The sequence below is a fragment of the Mesoplodon densirostris genome, chromosome 5 (assembly GCF_025265405.1).
Source record: "Mesoplodon densirostris isolate mMesDen1 chromosome 5, mMesDen1 primary haplotype, whole genome shotgun sequence".
In the NCBI taxonomy this organism is placed as follows: Eukaryota; Metazoa; Chordata; class Mammalia; order Artiodactyla; family Ziphiidae; genus Mesoplodon; species Mesoplodon densirostris.
The window spans coordinates 59,136,104-59,158,745 of record NC_082665.1 but is presented as its reverse complement, the minus strand read 5'-3'; the positions used below and the strand labels follow the sequence as shown (position 1 = coordinate 59,158,745).

The window sequence follows — 22,642 nt, the reverse complement described above, 5'->3', positions numbered from 1 at the left end:
CACAGGGACCCTCCCATGCAAGGGTACTCCTTCAAGACCGAGAAGGGTAACTATTTCACCTAATTTCATAGAGAAAGAGAAAGTTAAACAAAATGGGAAGACAGAAGAAATTGTTTCAAATGAAAGAACAGAGAAATAAACCTGAAGAAAACCCTAATGAAACAGAGATAAATAACTTACCAGATAAAGGGTTCAAAGCATTAGTAATAAGAATGCTAACTAAACTTGGTTAAAAAAAATTTGATGAACACAGGAAGAATTTTAACAAGGAACCAGAAAATATTAAAAAAAAAAAAAAGAAAAACCAAACAGAGCTCAAAAATACAATAACTGAAATGGAAAATACACTAGAAGGAATTAATAGCAGATTAGGTGATACAGAAGAACACATAAGCAATCTGGAAGAGAGAATAATGAAATCACCCAATCAGAACAGCAAAAAGAAAAACGAATTTTAAAAAATGATAAGGGACCTCTGGGACAACATCAAGTGTTATAACATTCACATTATAGGGGTCCCAGAGGGTGAAAAGAGACAGAAAGGGATAGAAAATGTATTTGATGAAATTATGGCTGAAAAGTTCCTGAAGTTGAAGAAGGAAACAGATTTCTAGTACAGGAAGCACAGGTAGTCCCAAACAAATGAACCTAAAGAGACCCACATTGAGACATATCATAATTAAAATGGCAAAGGCTAGAGATAAAAAGAGAATTTTAAAGGCAGCAAGAGAAAAACAGAGTCACGTACAAGGGAATCCCTATAAGGCTATCAGCTGACTTTTCTGCGGGAACTTTGCAGGCCAGAAGGAAGCAACATGATATATTCAAAATCTTGAAAGGGAAAAACCTGCAACCTAGGATACTCTATCCAACAAGGTTATCATTCAGAATTGAAGGAAAGATGAATTTCTCTGACAAGCAAAAACTAAAAGTTCATCAATACTAAAGTGACCCTAAAAGAAAAAGGTCTCTTTAAGTGGAAAAGAAAAGGCTACAACAAGAAGCGAGAATTTATAAGAAAGGAAAAATCCCACAGGTATAGGCAAATATACAGTAGAGGCTGTGGATCAGTCACTTAAATAAGTGAGCATGAAGACTGAAAGACATAGATTGTAAAATCAACTATAACTACAATAAACAGTTAAGGGATATGCATGAAGATGTAAAATATGGCAACAAAAACACAAAACATGGGGAAAGGGAGTAAAAATGTAGATCTTTTAGAATGTGTTTGAACTTAAGTGATTATCAGTTTAAAACAAGTAGATATAGCTATAGGTCAATACATGAACACCATGGTAACCACAAACCAAAAGTCTACAATAGATACACAAAAACTAAAGAGAAAAGAACACAAGCATACTACTAAAGAAAATCATCAGACCACAAGGGAACAAACTAAAAGAAGAGAAAAAAGCAGAACTACAATAACAACCAGTAAATAAGTAAGAAAATGGCAATAAGTACACACCATAATCAAGCAGGATTTATTCCAGTGATGCAAAAATGGTTCAATAGCTGCAAATCAACCAATGTGATACACCACGGTAACAAAACAAAGGATAAAAATCATATTATCATCTCAATAGACACAGAAAAAGAATTTGACAAAAATTCAACATGTATTCATGATAAACTCTCATCAAAGCTGATACAAAGGGAACAGATCTCAACATAATAAAGGCCGTTTATGACAAACACACAGCTAACATACTCAATCGTGAAAAGTTGAAAGATTTTCCTCTACAATCATGAACAAGACAAGGATGCCCACTCACAGAACATCTATTTAACATAGAATTAGAAGCCCTAACCACAGCAAGCAGACAAGAAAAAGAAATAAAAAGGCATCCAAGTTGGAAGAGAATAAGTTAAACTGTCACTATTTGCAGATGACATGACCATATACACAAAACCCTGAAGTCTCCACCAAAATTTAATTGGATTCCCCCACCACCCCCAAAATGGGACCTAATTAAACTTAAAAGCTTTTGCACAGCAAAAGAAACCATCAACAAAATGAAAAGACAACCTACTGAATGGGAGAAAATATTTGCAATGATATGACCAATAAGGAGTTAATATTCAAAATATACAGCTCATATAAGTCAATATCAGAAAAACAACTCAATTAAAAAATGGGCAGAAGATCTAAATAGACATTTTTTCAAAAAAGACATACAGATGGCAAACAGGCACGTGAAAATATGCTCAACATTGCTAGACATCAGAAAAATGCAAATCATAACCACAGTGAGATATCACCTCACACCTGTCAGAAAACAACAAAAAGTCCACAAATAACAAGTATTGGGAAGAATGTGGAGCAAAGAGAACCCTAATACACTGTTGGTGAGAATGTAAACTGGTAGAGTCACTATGGAAAACAGTATGGAGGTTCCCCAAAAAAGCTAAAAACAGAACTACCATATGATCCAGCAGCTCCAATCCTGGATATATATCTGAAGAAAACAAAAAACAGTAGTTTGAAAAGATATATGCACCCCAATGTTCATAGCAGCATTATTTACAATAGCCAAGAAATGGAAGCAACCTAAGTGTCCAACAACAAATGAATGGATAAAGATGATGTGGTATATATAGGCAATGAAATACTACTTGGTCATAAAAAAGAATGAAATTTTCCCATCTGCAACAACATAGATGGACCTGGAGGATATCATGCTTAGTGAAATAAGTAAGTCAGAGAAAGACAAATGCTGTATATTAGCACTTACATGTGGAACCTAAAATAAAAATACCAAACAAATGTAACAAAACAGAAACAGACTTACAGATATAGAGAACAAGCTAGTGGTTACCAACGGGGAAAGGGATGGAAGAGGGGTAAGACAGGGGTCGGGGATTAAGAGGTACAAACAACTATGTATAAAATAAATAAGATTTAAGGATAGATTGTCCAATGCAGGGAATACTGCCAATATTTTATAACAACTTTAAATGGAGTACAATCTATAAAAATATTTTTTTTATTAATTTATTTTTTTTTATTTTTGCTGTGTTGGGTCTTCGTTTCTGTGTGAGGGCTTTCTCTAGTTGTGGCAAGTGGGGGCCACTCTTCATCGCGGTGCGCAGGCCTCTCACTATCGCGGCCTCTCTTGTTGCGGAGCACAGGCTCCAGACGCACAGGCTCAGTAGTTGTGGCTCACGGGCCTAGTTGCTCCGCGGCATGTGGGATCCTCCCAGACCAGGGCTCGAACCCGTGTCCCCTGCATTAGCAGGCAGATTCTCAACCACTGTGCCACCAGGGAAGCCCTCTATAAAAATATTGAATCACTATTTTGTACACCTGAAACTAATATAATATTGGAAATCAACAATAGTTTAATTTTTAAAAGTTAAATAAATAATAATAAATAAAGGTGTCCTAAAGACAAAAAAAATGGGTGAAGAATATGAGTGTCTCAAAATACAAATGAACAACTAAAAATATGAAAAGATGTCCAATTTTATGCATAAAGGCAAGAAAATTAAAACATCATTAACTTAGCATATTAAAAATTTTTGATAATATATAACAGTCAAGTGTACGAATAACAAGGTGCATGGATAAACTCTTACTCAGTGTCATCTGGAAATACACATTCTTTTGAGAGTATAATTTGGGAATATTGATTAAAATGAATAATATACAAACTCTTTGACCTACCAATTCCAATTTTAGTAAGTGATCCTACAGACACATTTGCACAATTGTGCTAATATATATTTTCCAGAATATTTGTTGCATATATATTTTGTTGATAAAATACTGGAAACAATTTAAATAGGATTTCCAAACAATAAAATACTAGTCAACCAAAGAATGAGGCAGAACTGTGTATAGTAATATGCAAAGATGCTCCAGACATTCAGTGAGGGAAAAAAAAATCGTACAGAACACTATACTTGTATATATGTATGTCTATGCTTATAATACATGGCCATATATGCACAGAAATATTGGGAAGACATGTAAGACATTGTGTGTTTTTCTCTCTCGGGTGTACAACTGGAGGGGGCAGGGAGAAGAGAAATTGTTTTTCTTTATACTTTTCTGTACTGCTACATTTTCTAGAGTACAAATTTGTTACTTTATAGTAAACACCCTAATTTGCTGCACCTTGCTTAGCTAATTACCTCTTAAATTGAAGCTTCACTGAAAACATTTTGGAAAACAAGCAGGATAAAACCTCTAGTGTCTAGGCCAGTGCAGATGCATGGTCCAGGTCCTAAATTTAATCTCTGTGTGTGGCCGGCTTTACCTTTGGTAGGATACTTAGATAAGCGGACTCGCTGGAAGCTTTCAGAAAGGCAGAGGAGGGTGGTGGGGGAGTCCTGGTGAGGTCCCTGATCAGTTCATCATTCCTGGAGCTCCTGAGGGAAAGGAAGCTGGCGCTACTCTGACTGAGGCTCCCGAAGCCTGCCAGGTCTGCATCGTGGAGAGAGCTTTTCTGGTGGCACCTGTATCTCGTGTCAGGGCTCACCAGGGCTTCTTCAAACACGGACTCCTCGTCAGAGAGCTGCAGCTTCTCCAGTTCCTTATTGATTTTCTGTACATCTGCCACGGTGGTGCCAGTGGACACATGACTGTCAGGCTTTGTGTACTCAGCACAGAGACTGAGGATGGTCTCCAGACGCTGTCTCTCCTAGAACACAGAGGAGGGAAGGTCAGTGAGTTTGTGAGGAGACAACTCCGAATAAAAAGACAGAAGAGGCTGGGACCCCTGGTGAATTCAACCCACACATAATCCCACAGATACTTGGCTGGTGATGTTTTTCATCACCTTTGATGAACCCATTTATAAATCCAGATGAAACCTAGGTTAACAATGCCTGATTTTCCTCTCAAATTCAATTCTTTATTTTTATATCCCAGTGCTGATCCTAGAACATACTAGCACTCAGTGAGACCTTTCATTTTTTTTTTTTTTTTTTTTGCGGTACACGGGCCTCTCACTGTTGTGGCCTCTCCCGTTGCGGAGCACAGGCTCCGGACGCGCAGGCTCAGTGGCCATGGCTCATGGGCCCAGCCGCTCCGTGGCATGTGGGATCTTCCCGGACCGGGGCACGAACCCGTGTCCCCTGCATCAGCAGGCAGACTCTCAACCACTGTGTCACCAGGGAAGCCCAGTGAGACCTTTCTTGATTTATCAATTCTCCAAACACTTCAAATGTTTTTGTTTAATCTCCTTTTTAAAATCTTCATCCTCTTCCCTCCTTCTACTATCCACCTTCAACAATATCTAGCTCTTTCATCACTGTAGACTTAATATTTGAGTTTAAAATTAATTCTCTAGGGCTTCCCTGGTGGCGTTGTGGTTAAGAATCCGCGTGCCAATGCAGGGGACACGGGTTCAAGCCGTGGTCCGGGAAGATCCCACATGCCGCAGAGCAACTAAGCCAGTGCGCCACACTAATGAGCCTGTGCTTTGGAGCCCGTGTGCCACAACTACTGAAGCCCATGCACCTAGAGCGCATGCTCCACAACGAATGAAGAGTAGCCCCCGCTCAACGCAACCACAGAAAAAGCCGGCATGCTGCAACGAAGACCCAACACAGCCTAAAATAAATAAATTTTTTAAAAAACTATTTAAAAAAATTAATTCTCTAACTTCCTATAGAAATATCATTCTACTTTTTAGACACACAAAAGGAAAATGCTACTTTAGAAAAGGCTTAATTTGAAAGGCATAATAACTAGGTCTTCAATTTTTTTCTTGAAATGCTTCAAATTTTTTAAAACTATTTTTTATGTCTTGTCACCATATAAAGGTCTTTCCCACCAATTTCTCAAATGAAAAATTGAAATGATTTTTAAAAAAAGAGAATGTCACAAGAAGATGAAGAACATTTAATGTCACGTCCAGATAGAAAGAGAGCAACATATTTCAAATTCTGAGATCATTAAATGTTTTAATCATTTAGCTGGAAAATAAAATGATAGTTTATTTGTCTAAAAAAACTAATATAACGCCATTGATGTCTATAATGGTACCACTAACTGACACTTCACCAAGCTCCGCATGTAAAACACGTAGGTATTTATGATTTTTGACTTTAAGTAAACTCACTATACATTTGTGAACAAGGGGATATAGTTTACAAAATGCTTATCATAAACCTAGACAGCACTCTTTGGAGTGGGGAATCTCAACATCTTCACCTTTCATATTAGCCCAACTGCCAAAGTGAAAAAAAAATAATAAAATAGCAAAAAACTTCTTTGGTTATTACATCTACCACATTGAAAAGAGAATTCAAAAGCCTTCCATAGAAAAATGTTTTCCAACCTAAACAGGAGGGAAATCCAAAAGGGAGGGGATATATGTATATATATGACTGATTCATTTTGTTGTGCAGTAGAAGCTAACACAACATTGTAATGCAACTATACTCCAATAAAAATTAATTAAAAAAAAAAGAAAAGAAAAACGTTTTCCAAACTGGTTATCAGTAACAAAATAGAAAAGTGTTAAGCAGACCTGGGCTGCTGTTTTTAATATCTAATTGCAGAAAAATTGTAAAAACAAAATTCTGAAGGTAGTTCTCTTTATTAGCTGAAGAGTATCAAATAGAAAAGTCAAATAGGAACAGACTAACATAATTCCCTGGTTTTCATTAAATACATTCATTAAATGACAAAACAGCATGAAATGACTTTCATCTGTCCTCTAAAGTATTCTCCCCACCCCAAAAATGCAACAGCTTGATCAAAAGGACTATTAAATGGGTTCTTATAAGCCCCACCTCCCTTTCACTGCCTGAACTTCTGGACTCCAGCTGCAGCTCCATCCTCATGGCCTCGTCCCACAGAAGGCACTCGGGTGCACAACCTCATCCCAGCTGCTTCTGCACCCTGTCCATCCAGGAGCCCTGATGCTTATTTATCTCTGTAACCGCTACCAGCTGCCAAGCCCTACCCACCTCAGCTTTGTGGGGAAGGAGGGAGGGACACACAGCATTCATTGCCTTATTTTAAACTCCAACAATCTAGAAAAGTCTGCATGTGAATATGCAAAGACAACTGCAAGGGCGTATGTGAGGAAGGGGACAGGAACAAGATGTTATATTTTACCCCTTCTCAAAAGCATATGCATTAGAGGCTAATCTCCAAAGAAAAGTTCTCTTTCTGCCATGTAGGAGAATTAAGTTGAAGCATCTAAACTCAGTCTTTGCTAATCTTCATAGATGACAGTGTGTATGCATTCACCTCAACATTCATTACATTTGGGATTATCGGAAAGTTGTCAGTTTCTCTTTACCAGGGCACTAATGAACAGTGCGGTCCTCAAAAGCATGAAAGGTACTTCTGCCCAGCCTGTCATACATAGCAAAATTCCTCCCACATCTCCTTCCCAAAATAGTTTCTTTTGCTGCCAATGTCATTGCTTAATTCCAGAGGGAATAAATGATCCCAGCCAAAAGATGAATACTATTTCAGACAGTGAAACAGTATTCAAAGGCGGGTACACAGGAAGTTTGGTCTACTGCTAAGTGCTTCTCTCTATTCTTATCACCCCATTCACAGCCAATCTGTTCAGGTTTGAATCACACATGGATGCAGCACTGCTGCCCACGAGTCTAACAGAAATCCAGGCCGTGCTGAGACACACTGGCCCCGTAAGAACTGCATCAAAGAAAAATAAACTGATGATGAGAAGTGCGTCAGAAGAAAGTCTGTGAGGCATTTCAGAAAGCATGAGAAGCCTTTTAAGGAAACCCTGCACAGAATTTACCCTCATAACTCTCCCTTGAGCCCTCTTCATCTTTCCCATTCATCACGCCAATATTCTCCACTCTGCATGACCTAAAAGGAGGGCGGCCATTCCACACAGGACACTTTTGAGAATCAAATATGGCACTATTAATAATTATGCTGGGATAGCAAGCACAAACTGGCACTGGCAACATGAGATGTGTGTCTCTCTTCCTAAAATTCAATTTTCTTTGATGCTTCACCTAACAACCGGCTGAATTACGAGGCTACTCTCTTTGACATCTCCAATTCCTACCCACCTTTCCAAACCAGCAATCCACAGAGCATTCTCTTGAAAAGGCACCAGTAGAGAGCCCAAATATCTAAATGGCCCAAAACACTGGTGTTAAGGGTTTAGAACGTAGGTCCCTTTGAATTAAATTATTTAAAATACGTTTTAATTTTTTCTCTCTCTCTCCATTTTTCCTTTCCTCCAATTCCATATAACAAAGAAAGCTTTGAAGGAGACAAAAGAGCTTAAGAAATATACCTGAAGGGGGGACCAGGAGAAGATGGCGGAAGAGTAAGACGCGGAAATCACCTTCCTCCCCACAGATACATCAGAAATACATCTACACGTGGAAATGCTCCTATAGAACACCTACTGAACGCTGGCAGAAGACCTCAGACCCCCCAAAAGGCAAGAAACTCCCCACATACCTGGGTAGGGCAAAAGAAAAAAGAAAAAACAGAGACAAAAGAATAGGGACGGGACTGCACCAGTGGGAGGGAGCTGTGAAGGAGGAAAGGTTTCCACACACTAGGAAGCCCTTTCGCGGGCAGAGATGGCGGGTGGGGGAGGGGGGAAGCTTCGGGACCGCGGAGGAGAGCACAGCAACAGGGGTGCAGACGGAAAAGTGGAGAAATTCCTGCATAGAGGATCGGTGCCGACCAGCACTCACCAGCCCGAGAGGCTTGTATGCTCACCCGCCGGGTCGGGCGGGGGCTGGGGGCTAGTGTGCCACAGCTAGCCGGGAAGGAGTCCGGGAAAGTCTGGAGCTGCCGAAGAGAAAAGAGACTTTTTCTTCCCTCTTCATTCCTGGTGTGCGAGGAGAGGGGATTAAGAGCGCCGCTTAAAGGAGCTCCAGAGACGGGCGCAGGCCGCGGCTATCAGCGCGGACCCCAGAGACGGGCATGAGACGCTAAGGCTGCTGCTGCCGCCACCAAGAAGGGGGTGAGCAAAAACAGGTCACTATCCCCACCTCTCCTCCCAGGAGCCTGTGCAGCCCGCCACTGCCAGGGTCCCGTGATCCAGGGACAACTTCCCCAGGAGAACGCACGGCGCGCCTCAGGCTGGTGCAATGTCACGCTGGCCTCTGCCTCCGCAGGCTCGCCCCGCATCCGTACCCCTCCCTCCCCCCAGCCTGAGTGAGCCAGAGCCCCCGAATCAGCTGCTCCTTTAACCCCGTCAGGCGACCTACATGCAGAGGCGGGGCCAGAACTAAAGCTGAACCCCAGGAGCTGTGCGAACAAAGAAGAGAAAGGGAAATCTCTCCCAGCAGCCTCAGAAGCAGCAGATTAAATCTCCACAATCAACTTGATGTACCCTGCATCTGTGGAATACCTGAATAGAAAACAAATCATCCCAAATTGAGGAGGTGGACTTTGGGAACAAAATATATAATTTTTTCCCCTTTTCCTCTTTTTGTTAGTGTGTATGTGTATGCTTCTGGGTGAGATTTTGTCTGTATAGCTTTGCTTTCACCATTTGTCCTAGGATTCTGTCCCTCCGTTCTTTTTTTTTTTTAATAATGTTATTCTATTTTATCCTACTTTATTTTATTTTATTTTATCCTCTTTCTTTCGTTCTTTCTATTTTTTCTCCCTTTTGTTCTGAACCATGTGGATGAAAGGCTCTTGATGCTCCAGCCAGGAGTCACTGCCGTGCCTCTGCGGTGGGAGAGCCAACTTCAGGACGCTGGTCCACAAGAGACCTCCCAGCTCCACGTAATATCAAACAGTGAAAATCTCCCAGAGATCTCCATCACAACACCAACACCCAACTTCACTCAACGACCAGCAAGCTACAGTGCTGGACACCCTATGCCAAACAACTAGCAAGACAGAAACAAAGCCCCATCCATTAGCAGAGAGGCTGCCTAAAATCATAATAAGGCCACAGACACCCCAAAACACACCACCTGATGTGGACCTGCCTACAAGAAATACAAGATCCAGCCTCATCCACCAGAACACAGGCACTAGTCCCCTCCACCAGGAGGCCTACACAACCTACTGAACCAACCTTAGCCACTGGGGACAGACACCAAAAACAATGGGAAATACGAACCTGCAGCCTGTGAAAAGGAGACCACAAACACAGTAAGATAATCAAAATGAGAAGACAGAAAACACACAGCAGATGAAGGAGCAAGGTAAAAACCCACCAGACCTAACAAATGAAGAGGAAATAGGCAGTCTACCTGAAAAAGAATTCAGAATAACGGTAGTAAAGATGATCAAAAATCTTGGAAATAAAATAGAAAAAATGCAAGAAACATTTAACAAGGACCTAGAAGAACTAAAGAGGAAACAGACAATGATGAACAACACAATAAATGAAATTAAAAATACTCTAGAAGGGATCAATAGCAGAATAACTGAGGCAGAAGAACAGATAAGTGACGTGGAAGATAAAATAGTGGAAATAATTACTGCAGAGCAGAATAAAGAAAAAAGAATGAAAAGAACTGAGGACAGTCTCAGAGACCTCTGGGACAACATTTAATGCACCAACATTCGAATTATAGGGGTCCCAGAAGAAGAAGAGAAAAAGAAAGGGACTGAGAAAATATTTGAAGAGTTATAGTTGAAAACTTCCCTAATATGGGAAAGGAAATAGTTAATCAAGTCCAGGAAGGACAGAGAGTCCCATACAGGATAAATCCAAGGAGAAACACGCCAAGACACATATTAATCAAACTGTCAAAAATTAAATACAAAGGAAACATATTAAAAGCAGCAAGGGAAAGACAACAAATAACCAACAAGGGAATCCCCATAAGGTTAACAGCTGATCTGTCAGCAGAAACTCTGCAAGGCAGAAGAGAGTGGCAGGACATATTTAAAGTGATGAAGGAGAAAAACCTACAACCAAGATTACTCTACCCAGCAAGGATCTCATTCAGATTTGATGGAGAAATTAAAACCTTTACAGACAAGCAAAAGCTGAGAGTTCAGCACCACCAAACCAGCTTTACAACAAATGTTAAAAGAACTTCTCTAGGCAAGAAACACAAGAGAAGGAAAAGACCTACAATAACAAACCCAAAACAATTAAGAAAATGGGAATAGGAACATACATATTGATAATTACCTTAAATGTAAATAGATTAAATGCTCCCACCAAAAGACTCAGACAGGCTGAATGGATACAGAAACAAGACCCATATATATGCTGTCTCCAAGAGACCCACTTCAGACCTAGGGACAATTACAGACAGAAAGTGAGGGGATGGAAAAAGGTATTCCATGCAAATGGAAATCAAAAGAAAGCTGGAGCACCAATTCCAATATCAGACAAAATAGACTTTAAAGTAAAGACTATTACAAGAGACAAAGAAGGACACTACTTAATGATCAAGGGATCGATCCAAGAAGAAGATATAACAATTATAAATATTTATGCACCCAACATAGAAGCACCTCAATACATAAGGCAAATACTAACAGCCATAAAAGGGGAAATCGACAGTAACACAATCATAGTAGGGGACTTTAACATCCCACTTTCACCAATGGACAGATCATCCAAAATGAAAATAAATAAGGAAACACAAGCTTTAAATGATACATTAAACAAGACGGACTTAATTGATATTTATAGGACATTCCATCCAAAAACAACAGAATACACATTTTTCTCAAGTGCTCATGGAACATTCTCCAGGATAGATCATATCTTGGGTCACAAATCAAGCCTTTGTAAACTTAAGAAAACTGAAATTGTTTCAAGTATCATTTCCGACCACAATGCTATGAGACTAGATATCAATTACAGGAAAAGATCTGTAAAAAATACAAACACATGGAGGATAAACAATACACTACTTAATAAACAAGAGATCACTGAAGAAATCAAAGAGGAAATCAGAAAATACTTAGAAACAAATGACAATGAAAACACAATGACCCAAACCTATGGGATGCAGCAAAAGCAGTTCTAAGAGGGAAGTTTACAGCAATAAAATCCTACCTTAAGAAGCAGGAAACACCTCAAAATAAACAACCTAACCTTGCACCAAAAGCAATTAGAGAAAGAAGAACAAAAATACCCCAAGGTTAGCAGAAAGAAAGAAATCATAAAGATCAGATCAAAAATAAATGAAAAAGAAGGAAATGATAGCAAAGATCAATAAAACTAAAAGCTGGTTCTTTGAGATGATAAACCATTAGCCAGACTCATCAAAAAAGAAAGGGAGAAGACTCAAATCAATAGAATTAGAAATGAAAAAGGAGAAGTAACAACTAACAGTGCAGAAAAACAAAGGATCATGAGAGATTACTACAAGCAACACTATGCCAATAAAATGGACAATCTGGAAGAAATGGACAAATTCTTTAGAAATGCAAAACCTGCCGAGACTGAACCAGGAAGAAATAGAAAATATGAACAGACCAATCACAAGCACTGAAATTGAAACTGTGTTTAAAAATATCCCAACAAACAAAAGTCCAGGACCAGATGGCTTCACAGGTGAATTCTATCAAACATTTAGAGAAGAGTTAACACCTATCCTTCTCAAACTCTTCCAAAATATCGCAGAGGGAGGAACACTCCCAAACTTATTCTACGAGGCCACCATCACCCTGATACCAAAACCATACAAAGATGTCACAAAGAAAGAAAACTACAGGCCAATATCACTGATGAACGTAGATGCAAAAATCCTCACCAAAATACTAGCAAACAGTAACCAACAGCACATTGAAAGTATCATACACCATGATCAAGTGGGGTTTATTCCAGGAATGCAAGGATTCTTCAATATACTCAAATCAGTCAACGTGATACACCATATTAACAAACTGAAGGAGAAAAACCATATGATCATCTCAATAGATGCAGAGAAAGCTTTCGGCAAAATTCAACACTGATTTATGATAAAACCCTGCAGAAAGTAGGCATAGAGGGAACTTTCCTCAACATAATAAAGGCCATATATGATGAACCCACAGTCAACATCATTCTCAATGGTGAAAAACTGAAACCATTTCCACTAAGATCAGGAACAAGACAAGGTTGCTCACTCTCACCACTATTATTCAACCTAGTTTTGGAAGTTTTAGCCGCAGCAATCAGAGAAGAAAAAGAAATAAAAGGAATCCAAATTGGAAAAGAAGAAGTAAAGCTGTCACTGTTTGCAGATGACATGATACTATACATAGAGGATCCTAAAGATGATACCAGAAAACTACTAGAGTTAATCAATGAATTTGGTAAAGTAGCAGGATACAAAATTAATGCACAGAAATTTCTGGCATTCCTATACACTAATGATGAAAAATCTGAAGGTGAAATTAAGAAATCACTCCCATTTACCACTGCAACAAAAAGAATAAAATATCTAGAAATAAACCTACCTAAGGAGACAAAAGACCTGTATGCAGAAAACTATAAGACACTGATGAAAGAAATTAAAGATGATACAAATAGATGGAGAGATATACCATGTTCTTGGATTGGAGAATCAACATTGTGAAAATGACTCTACTACCCAAAGCAATCTACAGATTCAATGCAATCCCTATCAAACTACCACTGGCCTTTTTCACAGAACTAGAACAAAAGATTTCACAATTTGTATTGAAACACAAAAGACCCCGAATAGCCAAAGCAATCTTGAGAAAGAAAAACAGAGCTGGAGAAATCAGGCTCCCTGACTTCAGACTATACTACATTGCTACAGTAATCAAGACAGTATGGTACGGGCACAAAAACAGAAATATAGATCAATGGAACAGGATAGAAAGCCCAGAGATAAACCCACACACATATGGACACCTTATCTTTGATAAAGGAGGCAAGAATATACAGTGGAGAAAAGACAGCCTCTTCAATACGTGGTGCTGAGAAAACTGGACAGGGACATGTAAAAGTATGAAATTAGAACACTCCCTAACACCATACACAAAAATAAGCTCAAAATGGATTAAAGACCTAAATGTAAGGCCAGACACTATCAAACTTTTAAAGGAAAACATAGGCAGAACACTCTATGACATAAATCACAGCAAGATCCTTTTTGACCCACCTCCTAGAGAAATGGAAAGAAAAACAAAAATAAAGAAATGGGACCTAATGAAACTTAAAACCTTTTGCACAGCAAAGGAAATCATAAACAAGACCAAAAGACAGCCCTCAGAATGGGAGAACATATTTGCAAATGAAGCAACTGACAAAGGATTAATCTCCAAAATTTACAAGCAGTTCATGCAGGTCAATATTAAAAAAACAAACAACCCAATCCAAAAATGGGCAGAAGACCTAAACAGACATTTCTCCAGAGAAGACATACAGATGGCCAAGAAGCACATGAAAGAATGCTCAACATCATTAATCATTAGAGAAATGCAAATCAAAACTACAATGAGATATCATCTCACACCAGTCAGAATGGCCATCATCAAAAAATCTAGAAACAATAAATGCTGAAGAGGGTGTGGAGAAAAGGGAACACTCTTGCACTGTTGGTGGGAATGTAAATTGATACAGCCACTATGGAGAACAGTATGGAATTTCCTTAAAAAACTAAAAATAGAATTACCATACGACACAGCAATCCTACTACTGGGCATATACCCTGAGAAAACCATAATTCAAAAAGAGCCATGTACCAAAATGTTCACTGCAGCTCTATTTACAATAGCCAGGACATGAAAGCAACCTGTGTCCATCAACAAATGAATGGATAAAGAAGATGTGGCACATATATACAATGGAATATTACTGAGCCATAAAAAGAAATGAAATTGAGTTATTTGTAGTGAGGTGGATGGACCTAGAGTCTGTCATACAGAGTGAAGTAAGTCAGAAAGAGAAAAACAAATACCGTATGCTAACACATATATATGGAATCTAAGAAAAAGAAAAAAAAAAGGTCATAATGAACCTAAGGGCAAGAGGGGAATAAAGACACAAACCTACTAGAGAATGGACTTGTGGATATGGGGAGGGGGAAGGGTAAGCGGTGACAAAGTGAGAGAGTGGCATGGACATATATACACTACCAAATGTAAAATTGCTAGCTAGTGGGAAGCAGCCGTATAGCACAGGGAGACCAGCTCGGTGGTTTGTGACCACCTAGAGGTTTGGAATAGGGAGGGTGGGAGGGAGGGAGATGCAAGAGGGAAGAGATATGGGAACATATGTATATGTATAACTAATTCACTTTGTTATATAGCAGAAACTAACATACCCTTGTAAAGCAATTATACTCCAATAAAGATGTTAAAAGAAAAAAAAACCAAATATACCTGAAGAAAATGGTGCACAATTCTTTTCCTTAGTGGTTAAGAAAAATGTTGTGGGCCGAGTGTATGCCTTTTGACCTCAGAGCTTTCTTTCTTTTTCAGAGGAATGTGTCTGGCACTGACCCACTCCATTTCACAGTCCTCGGTCAGGAAATTCTTCCATTTCCTGAACCCATCCAGTCCCCTTGTAATCAACAGCAGACGGTCTAGGCCCTAGGACTATGAATATAACATAGAAATAAATTATGCAGAAAATCAAGTGCTGATACTTAAGCACAGGTGAAATCTTTGTTAAAACCCCTCTTTTAACAGCCACTATAGAGAAAAGTATGGAGATTCCTTAAAAAGCTAAAAATAGAGTTACCATATGATCCTGCAAACCCACTCCTGGGCATATATCTGGAGAAAACTATAATTTGGAAAGATAGATGCACCCCAATATTCATTGCAGCACTGTTTACAATAACCAAGATGTGGAAACAATGTAATTGTCCATCAACAGATGAATGGATAAAGAAGATGTGATGTATATACACAATGGAATATTACTCAGCCATAAAAGAGAATGAAATTCATGTTGCAGCAAAATGAATGGACCTAGAATTATCATATTAAGTGAAGTAAGTCAGACAAAGACAAATATCTTATGATATTGCTTATATGTGGACTCTTAAAAAAAAGGTACAAGTGAACTTATTTACAAAAAATAAATAGACCCACAGACATAGAAAACAAGCTTACGGTTACCAAGGGGAAAGGAGGGTGGAGGGATAAATTAGGAGTTTGGGATTAACATATACACACTACTATATATAAAATAGATAACCAACAAGGACCTACTGTATAGCACAGGGAACTATACTCAGTATTTTGTAATAACCTATAGGGGAAAAGAATCTGAAAAAGAATGTATATATTACATATTATATATATATATGAAGCTGAATCACTGGGTACATCTGAAACTAATAGGACCTTATAAATCAACTATAATTCAATAAAAAAAAACCTCAAGAAAAAAAGAAAATCCCTCTTTTATAATTATATACGTTAGGTCATTTATTACATAAAACAAAGGGTTAACCTTTAACGGTTAGAAATAATTTAGTTGAAAGATTTTTCTCTAGTTAAGAGGACCTGTTATAACTGATTAAAAAGACCTCTCTCCTCTGTTAACTCTAGGGATTCAATGTTTCCATATCTTCAGTTCAATAACAATCTATTAAGTTACTCTGCCCGATAACGTACTGGGGATACAAAGAGGAAAAAAGACAGCATTTCTACCCTCAAATCTTTAACAAGAGGCACAAATAGTCAATCGATTAAAGAAACAGTGATAACAGAGGTTTACCGAAAGCCAATGGATTCTTTTATGGGAAAGCAACACACAAAAATTACAGAAAAAGAAATGTGAGTTGAGTCCTTAAGGATAAATAGGAGTCTGGTCTGTTGGACAGGTGGGCAGGGCATTTCTGTAAAGGAACCATATAATCACAGGCATAGAGTCATGGATTCTCATAGTATGCTCAGAGGTCAGCAACTACTATGTGGCTAGAGAGATGGGGTTCTCTGGAGGAAGAGGAATGAGGTACATGCAAGAAATGGGCCAAATTTCTTCCTCTTTATATCAGGACTTGTTAGATCCCAATACCCTAAATAAACTTTGGGAATAAATTCATAGGGTATACCAGCAAGAGTCAGAGACCTTGGTCTAAACGTGGATTGCAGAATGAGAAGAGCTGGAGCTGACAGCAAGTAAGCAGAATTTCTAGGATTCCACGATCAAACTTGATGTCTCAATTAGGGAGGTCAATAAGGAGGAAAAACAGAAGCAATGGCTAAAAGTCCTTTCTGTGGGTCTATTTGTTTTTAGAGATAAATCCCTTAGGGTAGAGATAAATGCCTGGGGCTTTTAAGATCAGTCCTCTTCTTTCTGGGCACAGAATAAAATGGTTCTTCTCTTCCCAACCCCCAAACTGGATATGACTGTCAAACTTGCATCAGCCAATGAAATGTGAGAAGCAACAAGTGTCACTTCTGCCTGAACGGCCAGCACATGATTCATTACATGCCTGACTTTGTCATGGCAGCGTGACACCCCAGATGATGTTGGTTCCGTCAGTCTGGGCCTTGAGTGAGGAACTGTGGAGCAGAGACCTCATTCATCCCAAGCTGGCCATGGGGTAGGAAGGAGAAACAGATGTATGTTGCGTTAAGCTTTTGAGATACACTTGCCATATAATAAAGAATTTGACTTTGCCCAAAGAGAAGTCTGCCTCTGCTGTTGGCTTCTGGAAGGTAATCTATTTCATACCTGATATGAGTGTTTTTGTTCATTAGGGCAAGTTTGGCCACACCAGATAATCTTAGGGTGGGGACTGGACACTCCAGAAACACCAACCATGTGATTTTGCATGGGTGCTTTGGATCATGTGGTATCAATCAACCTAGAGACAGAGATTAACAACGTGGGCAATCAGTCAACTATGGATTGTGTGATGAAGTCCAATAAAAACTCTGGACACCAAAGTTCAGGTAAGCTTCCTTGGTGGCCTACTCCATGTGTGCTATCACACACCAATGAAAGTAGAGTAACGCATCCTGACTCCAAAGGGAGGGGACAGTGGAAGCTTCACATTTGGAAACGTCTGACTCTGCTTTATACATCTCTTCCTTTGGCTGATCTTTGTCTGTAGCCTTTCCCTGTAACAAACAATAATCGTGACTATAATTGCTTTCAGTGGGTTCTGTCAGTCTTTCTATGGAATTATTGAACCTGAGAGTGGTCTGGGGAACACCTTGAACTTGCAGTTAGTGTCAGAAGTGAGGATTGGTCTTAGAGACTGTGCCTTTTAACCTTGTAATTGCCCTTACACTTACCCAAACATTGCCTTAGTATTGTTTTCATCAGTTGAGGACAAAAGATCTGATTAAGAAACTGTATACATAAGTAAGGAGGTTTTTTTTTTTTTTTTTTGCGGTATGCGGGCCTCTCACTGTTGTGGCCTCCCCCGTTGCGGAGCACAGGCTCCGGACGCGCAGGCTCCGGACGCGCAGGCTCAGCGGCCATGGCTCACGGGCCCAGCCGCTCCGCGGCATATGGGATCCTCCCAGACCGGGGCACGAACCCGTATCCCCTGCATCGGCAGGCGGACTCTCAACCACTTGCGCCACCAGGGAGGCCCCTAAGTAAGGAGTTTTTATTGTTTGGTTTTACAAATTATCTTCATGGAAGTCAGTTTAATGTCTAGCTAAGAATATTTTATTGGGCTTCCCTGGTGGCGCAGTGGTTGAGAATCTGCCTGCCAATGCAAGGGACACGGGTTCGAGCCCTGGTCGGGGAAGATCCCACATGCCGCGGAGCAACTGGGCCCGTGAGCCACAACTACTGAGCCTGCGCATCTGGAGCTTGTGCTCCACAACAAGAGAGGCCGTGACAGTGAGAGGCCCGCGCACCGCGATGAAGAGTGGCCCCCACTCACCGCAACTAGAGAAAGCTCATGCACAGAAATGAAGACCCAACACAGCCAAAAATAAATAAATAAATAAATAAATAATTTTTAAAAAAAGAAAAAGAATATTTTATTTTATTTTATAGACTGGCCGGGAAGTCTACCGTCAGGCTTGTGGTCAGGAAAGTACTTTATTCTGCCACCCTGAGCTTAAATAGATGCACATGTGTGCCATCAGAAGGGCTGAGCTGGAAGGAGGCACATCTGACAAACAAAAGAGTAATGGTTTTGTGTGACTGTATCTGCTCTGGAGGCAACTGCAAGTTATTTAGAGAGTTACTAATAATGTGACAGCTACTAATTGATCAACACACATTTGTTATACACAGATTACCATTAGGACGTCACATCACATACACCTGTTCTCCTTCCATAGTAATGGACAACTCAGTACTGAGGGAGAGTAAGACATATACAGATAACTAAGGCAACACTTACCACTCAGTCAGTTTTCAGTACCTGTTTCTCAGATATACTCAGTACACTCAAATGCACAAACACTGCCTAAGGAGATCAAGGCCATCTTGCTTAAACTCCCTAAACTTCCCTCCTCTATCATCTTTATCTAGCTGGTCCTCCTCTCCTCACTGTACCATAGTGGTTAAAAGCATGAACTTTGGAGCCAGGCTGCTTGGGTTTGAATGCTGCTTCCATAGCTACTTGTGTGGCCCTGGGCAAGTCATTTAGCTTTTCTGAGTCTTAGTTCCTCATGTATAAAACGGGATTACTGGAGTATCTACCTTATAGGGTGGTTGTGAAGATTTAAAAAAATATGTATAGATAGCTGGCACTTAGAATGCTGTCTGGGACACAGTAAACACAATAAAAGAATTAGCTCAGTTACCTAAGGAGCGTCCCTCAGTCTTTCCAAGGCAAAGCCCCCCACTTGCGCCGTTGCATCCATTTCTCTCCCACCTTCTTTGTGGCTTTGGTCTATTAATTATCCCTTCTCCTATACTCTTATTTCCTCTCTATTGACTCCTTCTCCTCTGTCTGAAAATGTACTCAAACCCCTTCCCTACACCCCCAATAACAATTATCAATTAAACAACTAATTATCTTTATCAGATGATGCAGTAGCTCTACCCTTCTACTTCCGTTCCTTCCTTCATGCCCCACCACCCCACACTCCCGATCTCTAAGAAGTTGCCAATGTTCAACACATCACTTCCCATCAACCCCAGCCCTTTGCAGTCTGGGGCAGTGTGTCCTGCATTTGTGCGGATTGGACACACAGTAAGAGAAGGGGGCACCTCCCACTTCTCCAGGAAAATTAGGGGTAAAGTGACGAGAAACAGGAGAAGCACTTTGAAATAAAGATATTTTCATGAAGGGAGCTTGGTAACTCTCTCTGTCATCTTATATTTTAATGATCTGTGGGGTAAAATGGCTTCTCCCTCTCACAGAATCTCTGGATTTTCAGGGCAGAATCTGTGTTAAGTTTGATGAAGCAGAAAGAACATTTATTTGGATTTGAAGTTCTGGACTTACCAGATCCATAACACAGAAGCTCAATCTTTCTAGTCTATTACCTGGTCTGTAAAACAGAGATGGTAAAATTAGCCCCTACCCTTAAGTTCTTGGAGAAACTGATAAGAGCTTGTGTATGAGAACATTTCATACACTTTATACTATAAAGTTTACAATTGGTGCCTGAGCGGGTCCTCGGTGTTTGTTAAACAGGATTAGAGATGGTGCCCATTAAAATATGACGTGAAATAGACAATTGTCTTCTGGGTCCTGGGGAACCATCTCTAATCCTGGTTAACAAACAAACCTGAAAAATAAATCCAATTGTTTTCAGGCAAAGGAAATACAAGAAAAATATGTTATGCAGCCAAATGGCTCCCTGAAAATTCACAAATCTATGGGGTTCCTTTGCCAATCTGGAAAGAGAGAGAATGCCCTCATTGCCCAGAATGCCTCCCCATGGTAGATCATGTGCCTGAGCCCAGTCGCCATAGTAACCCAGGGAGGAAGGAATTTTTTCTGTCACTGACTGCCATTTGGTCCCTCTATCCCCACCATTACAGAGCAACATATATTCCCTACAGCATAAGTCCAGTGGAGCAGCTTCTAGAAAGAACTACCTTACAAAAAATCCATCTCCTATCCAGTGCACACTTCACCCTTGACATAAAACCCAGGTTTCTATTCCAGGTTGTCCCTGGCTCCACCTTAAATGCCAGAGATAATCATTGTCCCTGCCCTGTGAGTACATGCCTCATTCAAATACCTGAGGAGTTTATCACATCCTGCCTTTGCTCATACCCAAAGAAATTCAGTTCTTTTCATCTCATTTCATAAATGTATCCTCACACTCCTGATCATTTTTTAAAAAATTACTATTACTCATAGCTCCTTAAACCTGCTTGCCTCTACTGTTATTTTTAGCTGTGTCCCTCTCCTGGAAAGAGCTTATACTTTAAAAAATATGTATGAATATAAGTATATAATATGTTTAATTATTAACACATTTATAAAATATATTTAAATATTAGTTTCATAGCTTAATAATATATACTTATATGAATTACATATAATACATGTGTATGCTGAGGTAACATTTATTTTTATTCTCATTTATATCAGGCGTGTCCTAAAATATTACCACTTGATTAAATTAATCCTGTTACTTTTTAATCCAAGAATGTTTTCTCAACTTGCTTTTTCCACCTCTATCTATTCCTTGCATTTGCTAGGCAGACTCAAGTTAATCTCTGACCATCTAACTAGGATCTTCTGTATTTTACTCCTTTTCTGATGCCTTTTTTGCATCATTTTGCCATTTAAAATCAACTGGCAGACATGCAAGTTTTGATAAGTTTTACTTTTATAAAATATCAGTCTTCTGCAATGAAGAGTGGCCCCCACTTGCCACAACTAGAGAAAGCCCTCGCACAGAAACGAAGACCCAACACAGCAAAAATAAATTAATAAACTCCTACCCCCAAGATCTAAAAAATAAAAAAATAAAATAAAATAAAATAAATAAAAGAAGCATAAGCTGTGGTTGGAATGTTGATAATGATTGTTATTTATAAAAAAAAATATATCAGTCTTGTGGTGACCTACTCTTAAAATATTACAAGATGCCATTTGAAAGAAAATGCCCATTATGAATGACTACATAATGTTATTGCTGCTACTCAGAAAATTTAAGGAGGAAAATAATACACTTCTCCCTATAGACTGAAAAACATTGGCTGTAAAGAAATGAAGTTCATGTGATCAATATAATAATAATTTCCACAGTGTGTAAGAAAAATATGCCAGGTATTTTTCCTCTTACGTGGACAGGGTTTCAGAGAAAATCTACATGGTGTCTGAGTCCCTTCTGTTAAAGAAATAATGCTATTGTTCTATACCATCAAAGAAAACATGACAAAACAAAAGTCCAATAGTACTGTCATTTCTTTACATTTTCACCTTGGCTTAACTAAGTTCCAGAGGATCTTTTTGTTTTGTTTGTTGTTGTTGTTGTTTCTCCTGAAAGACCACAGTTTACAATATGCAATCCATTGAAATACTTTTAGAATATTATGTAATATTTTATTTTGTTCAATCAAAACCAGTTCATGAGAGGTATCAAAACTCAATTTTCACGTTTGAAACTCTATCCTAAAAAAAAATCAACTCTCTTTTTTTTTAATGCACAAAGAAGTTGGTGGAGTAAAAAAGTAAGAAAGTCTAGCAAGTGAGAAAAAGAGACTGGGCTATCACATATCAACTGAAAGTACTGCAATGCAACTATTGATGGGAGATACATCTCATGGGAAATACTATGTGTTAAAATTTAAAAAGCATGCTATCAAGTTTTATATATAGAAATGCAAAATAAACAATGACATGTCTTCTTTATTTGAGCTGCTAGGAAAGGAACAATATTTTCCTTTCT

At 39.2% G+C, this 22,642-nt stretch overlaps 1 protein-coding gene across 20 annotated transcripts in view; it reads right to left on the bottom strand.

Moving 5' to 3' along the window:
• Positions 1-22,642, bottom strand: part of PHLDB2 (pleckstrin homology like domain family B member 2) — a 130,638-nt gene that overhangs the window by 65,460 nt on the left and 42,536 nt on the right. For 18 of the 20 annotated variants that reach the window (XM_060098920.1, XM_060098922.1, XM_060098924.1 and 15 more), the window contains one exon: positions 4,266-4,649. In XM_060098920.1, coding sequence (XP_059954903.1) covers positions 4,266-4,649 — 384 coding nt within the window. Of the gene's footprint in view, positions 1-4,265; positions 4,650-6,750; positions 6,849-22,642 lie in introns of those variants that run through there. The other 2 variants (XM_060098927.1, XM_060098916.1) reach the window with 2 other exon arrangements.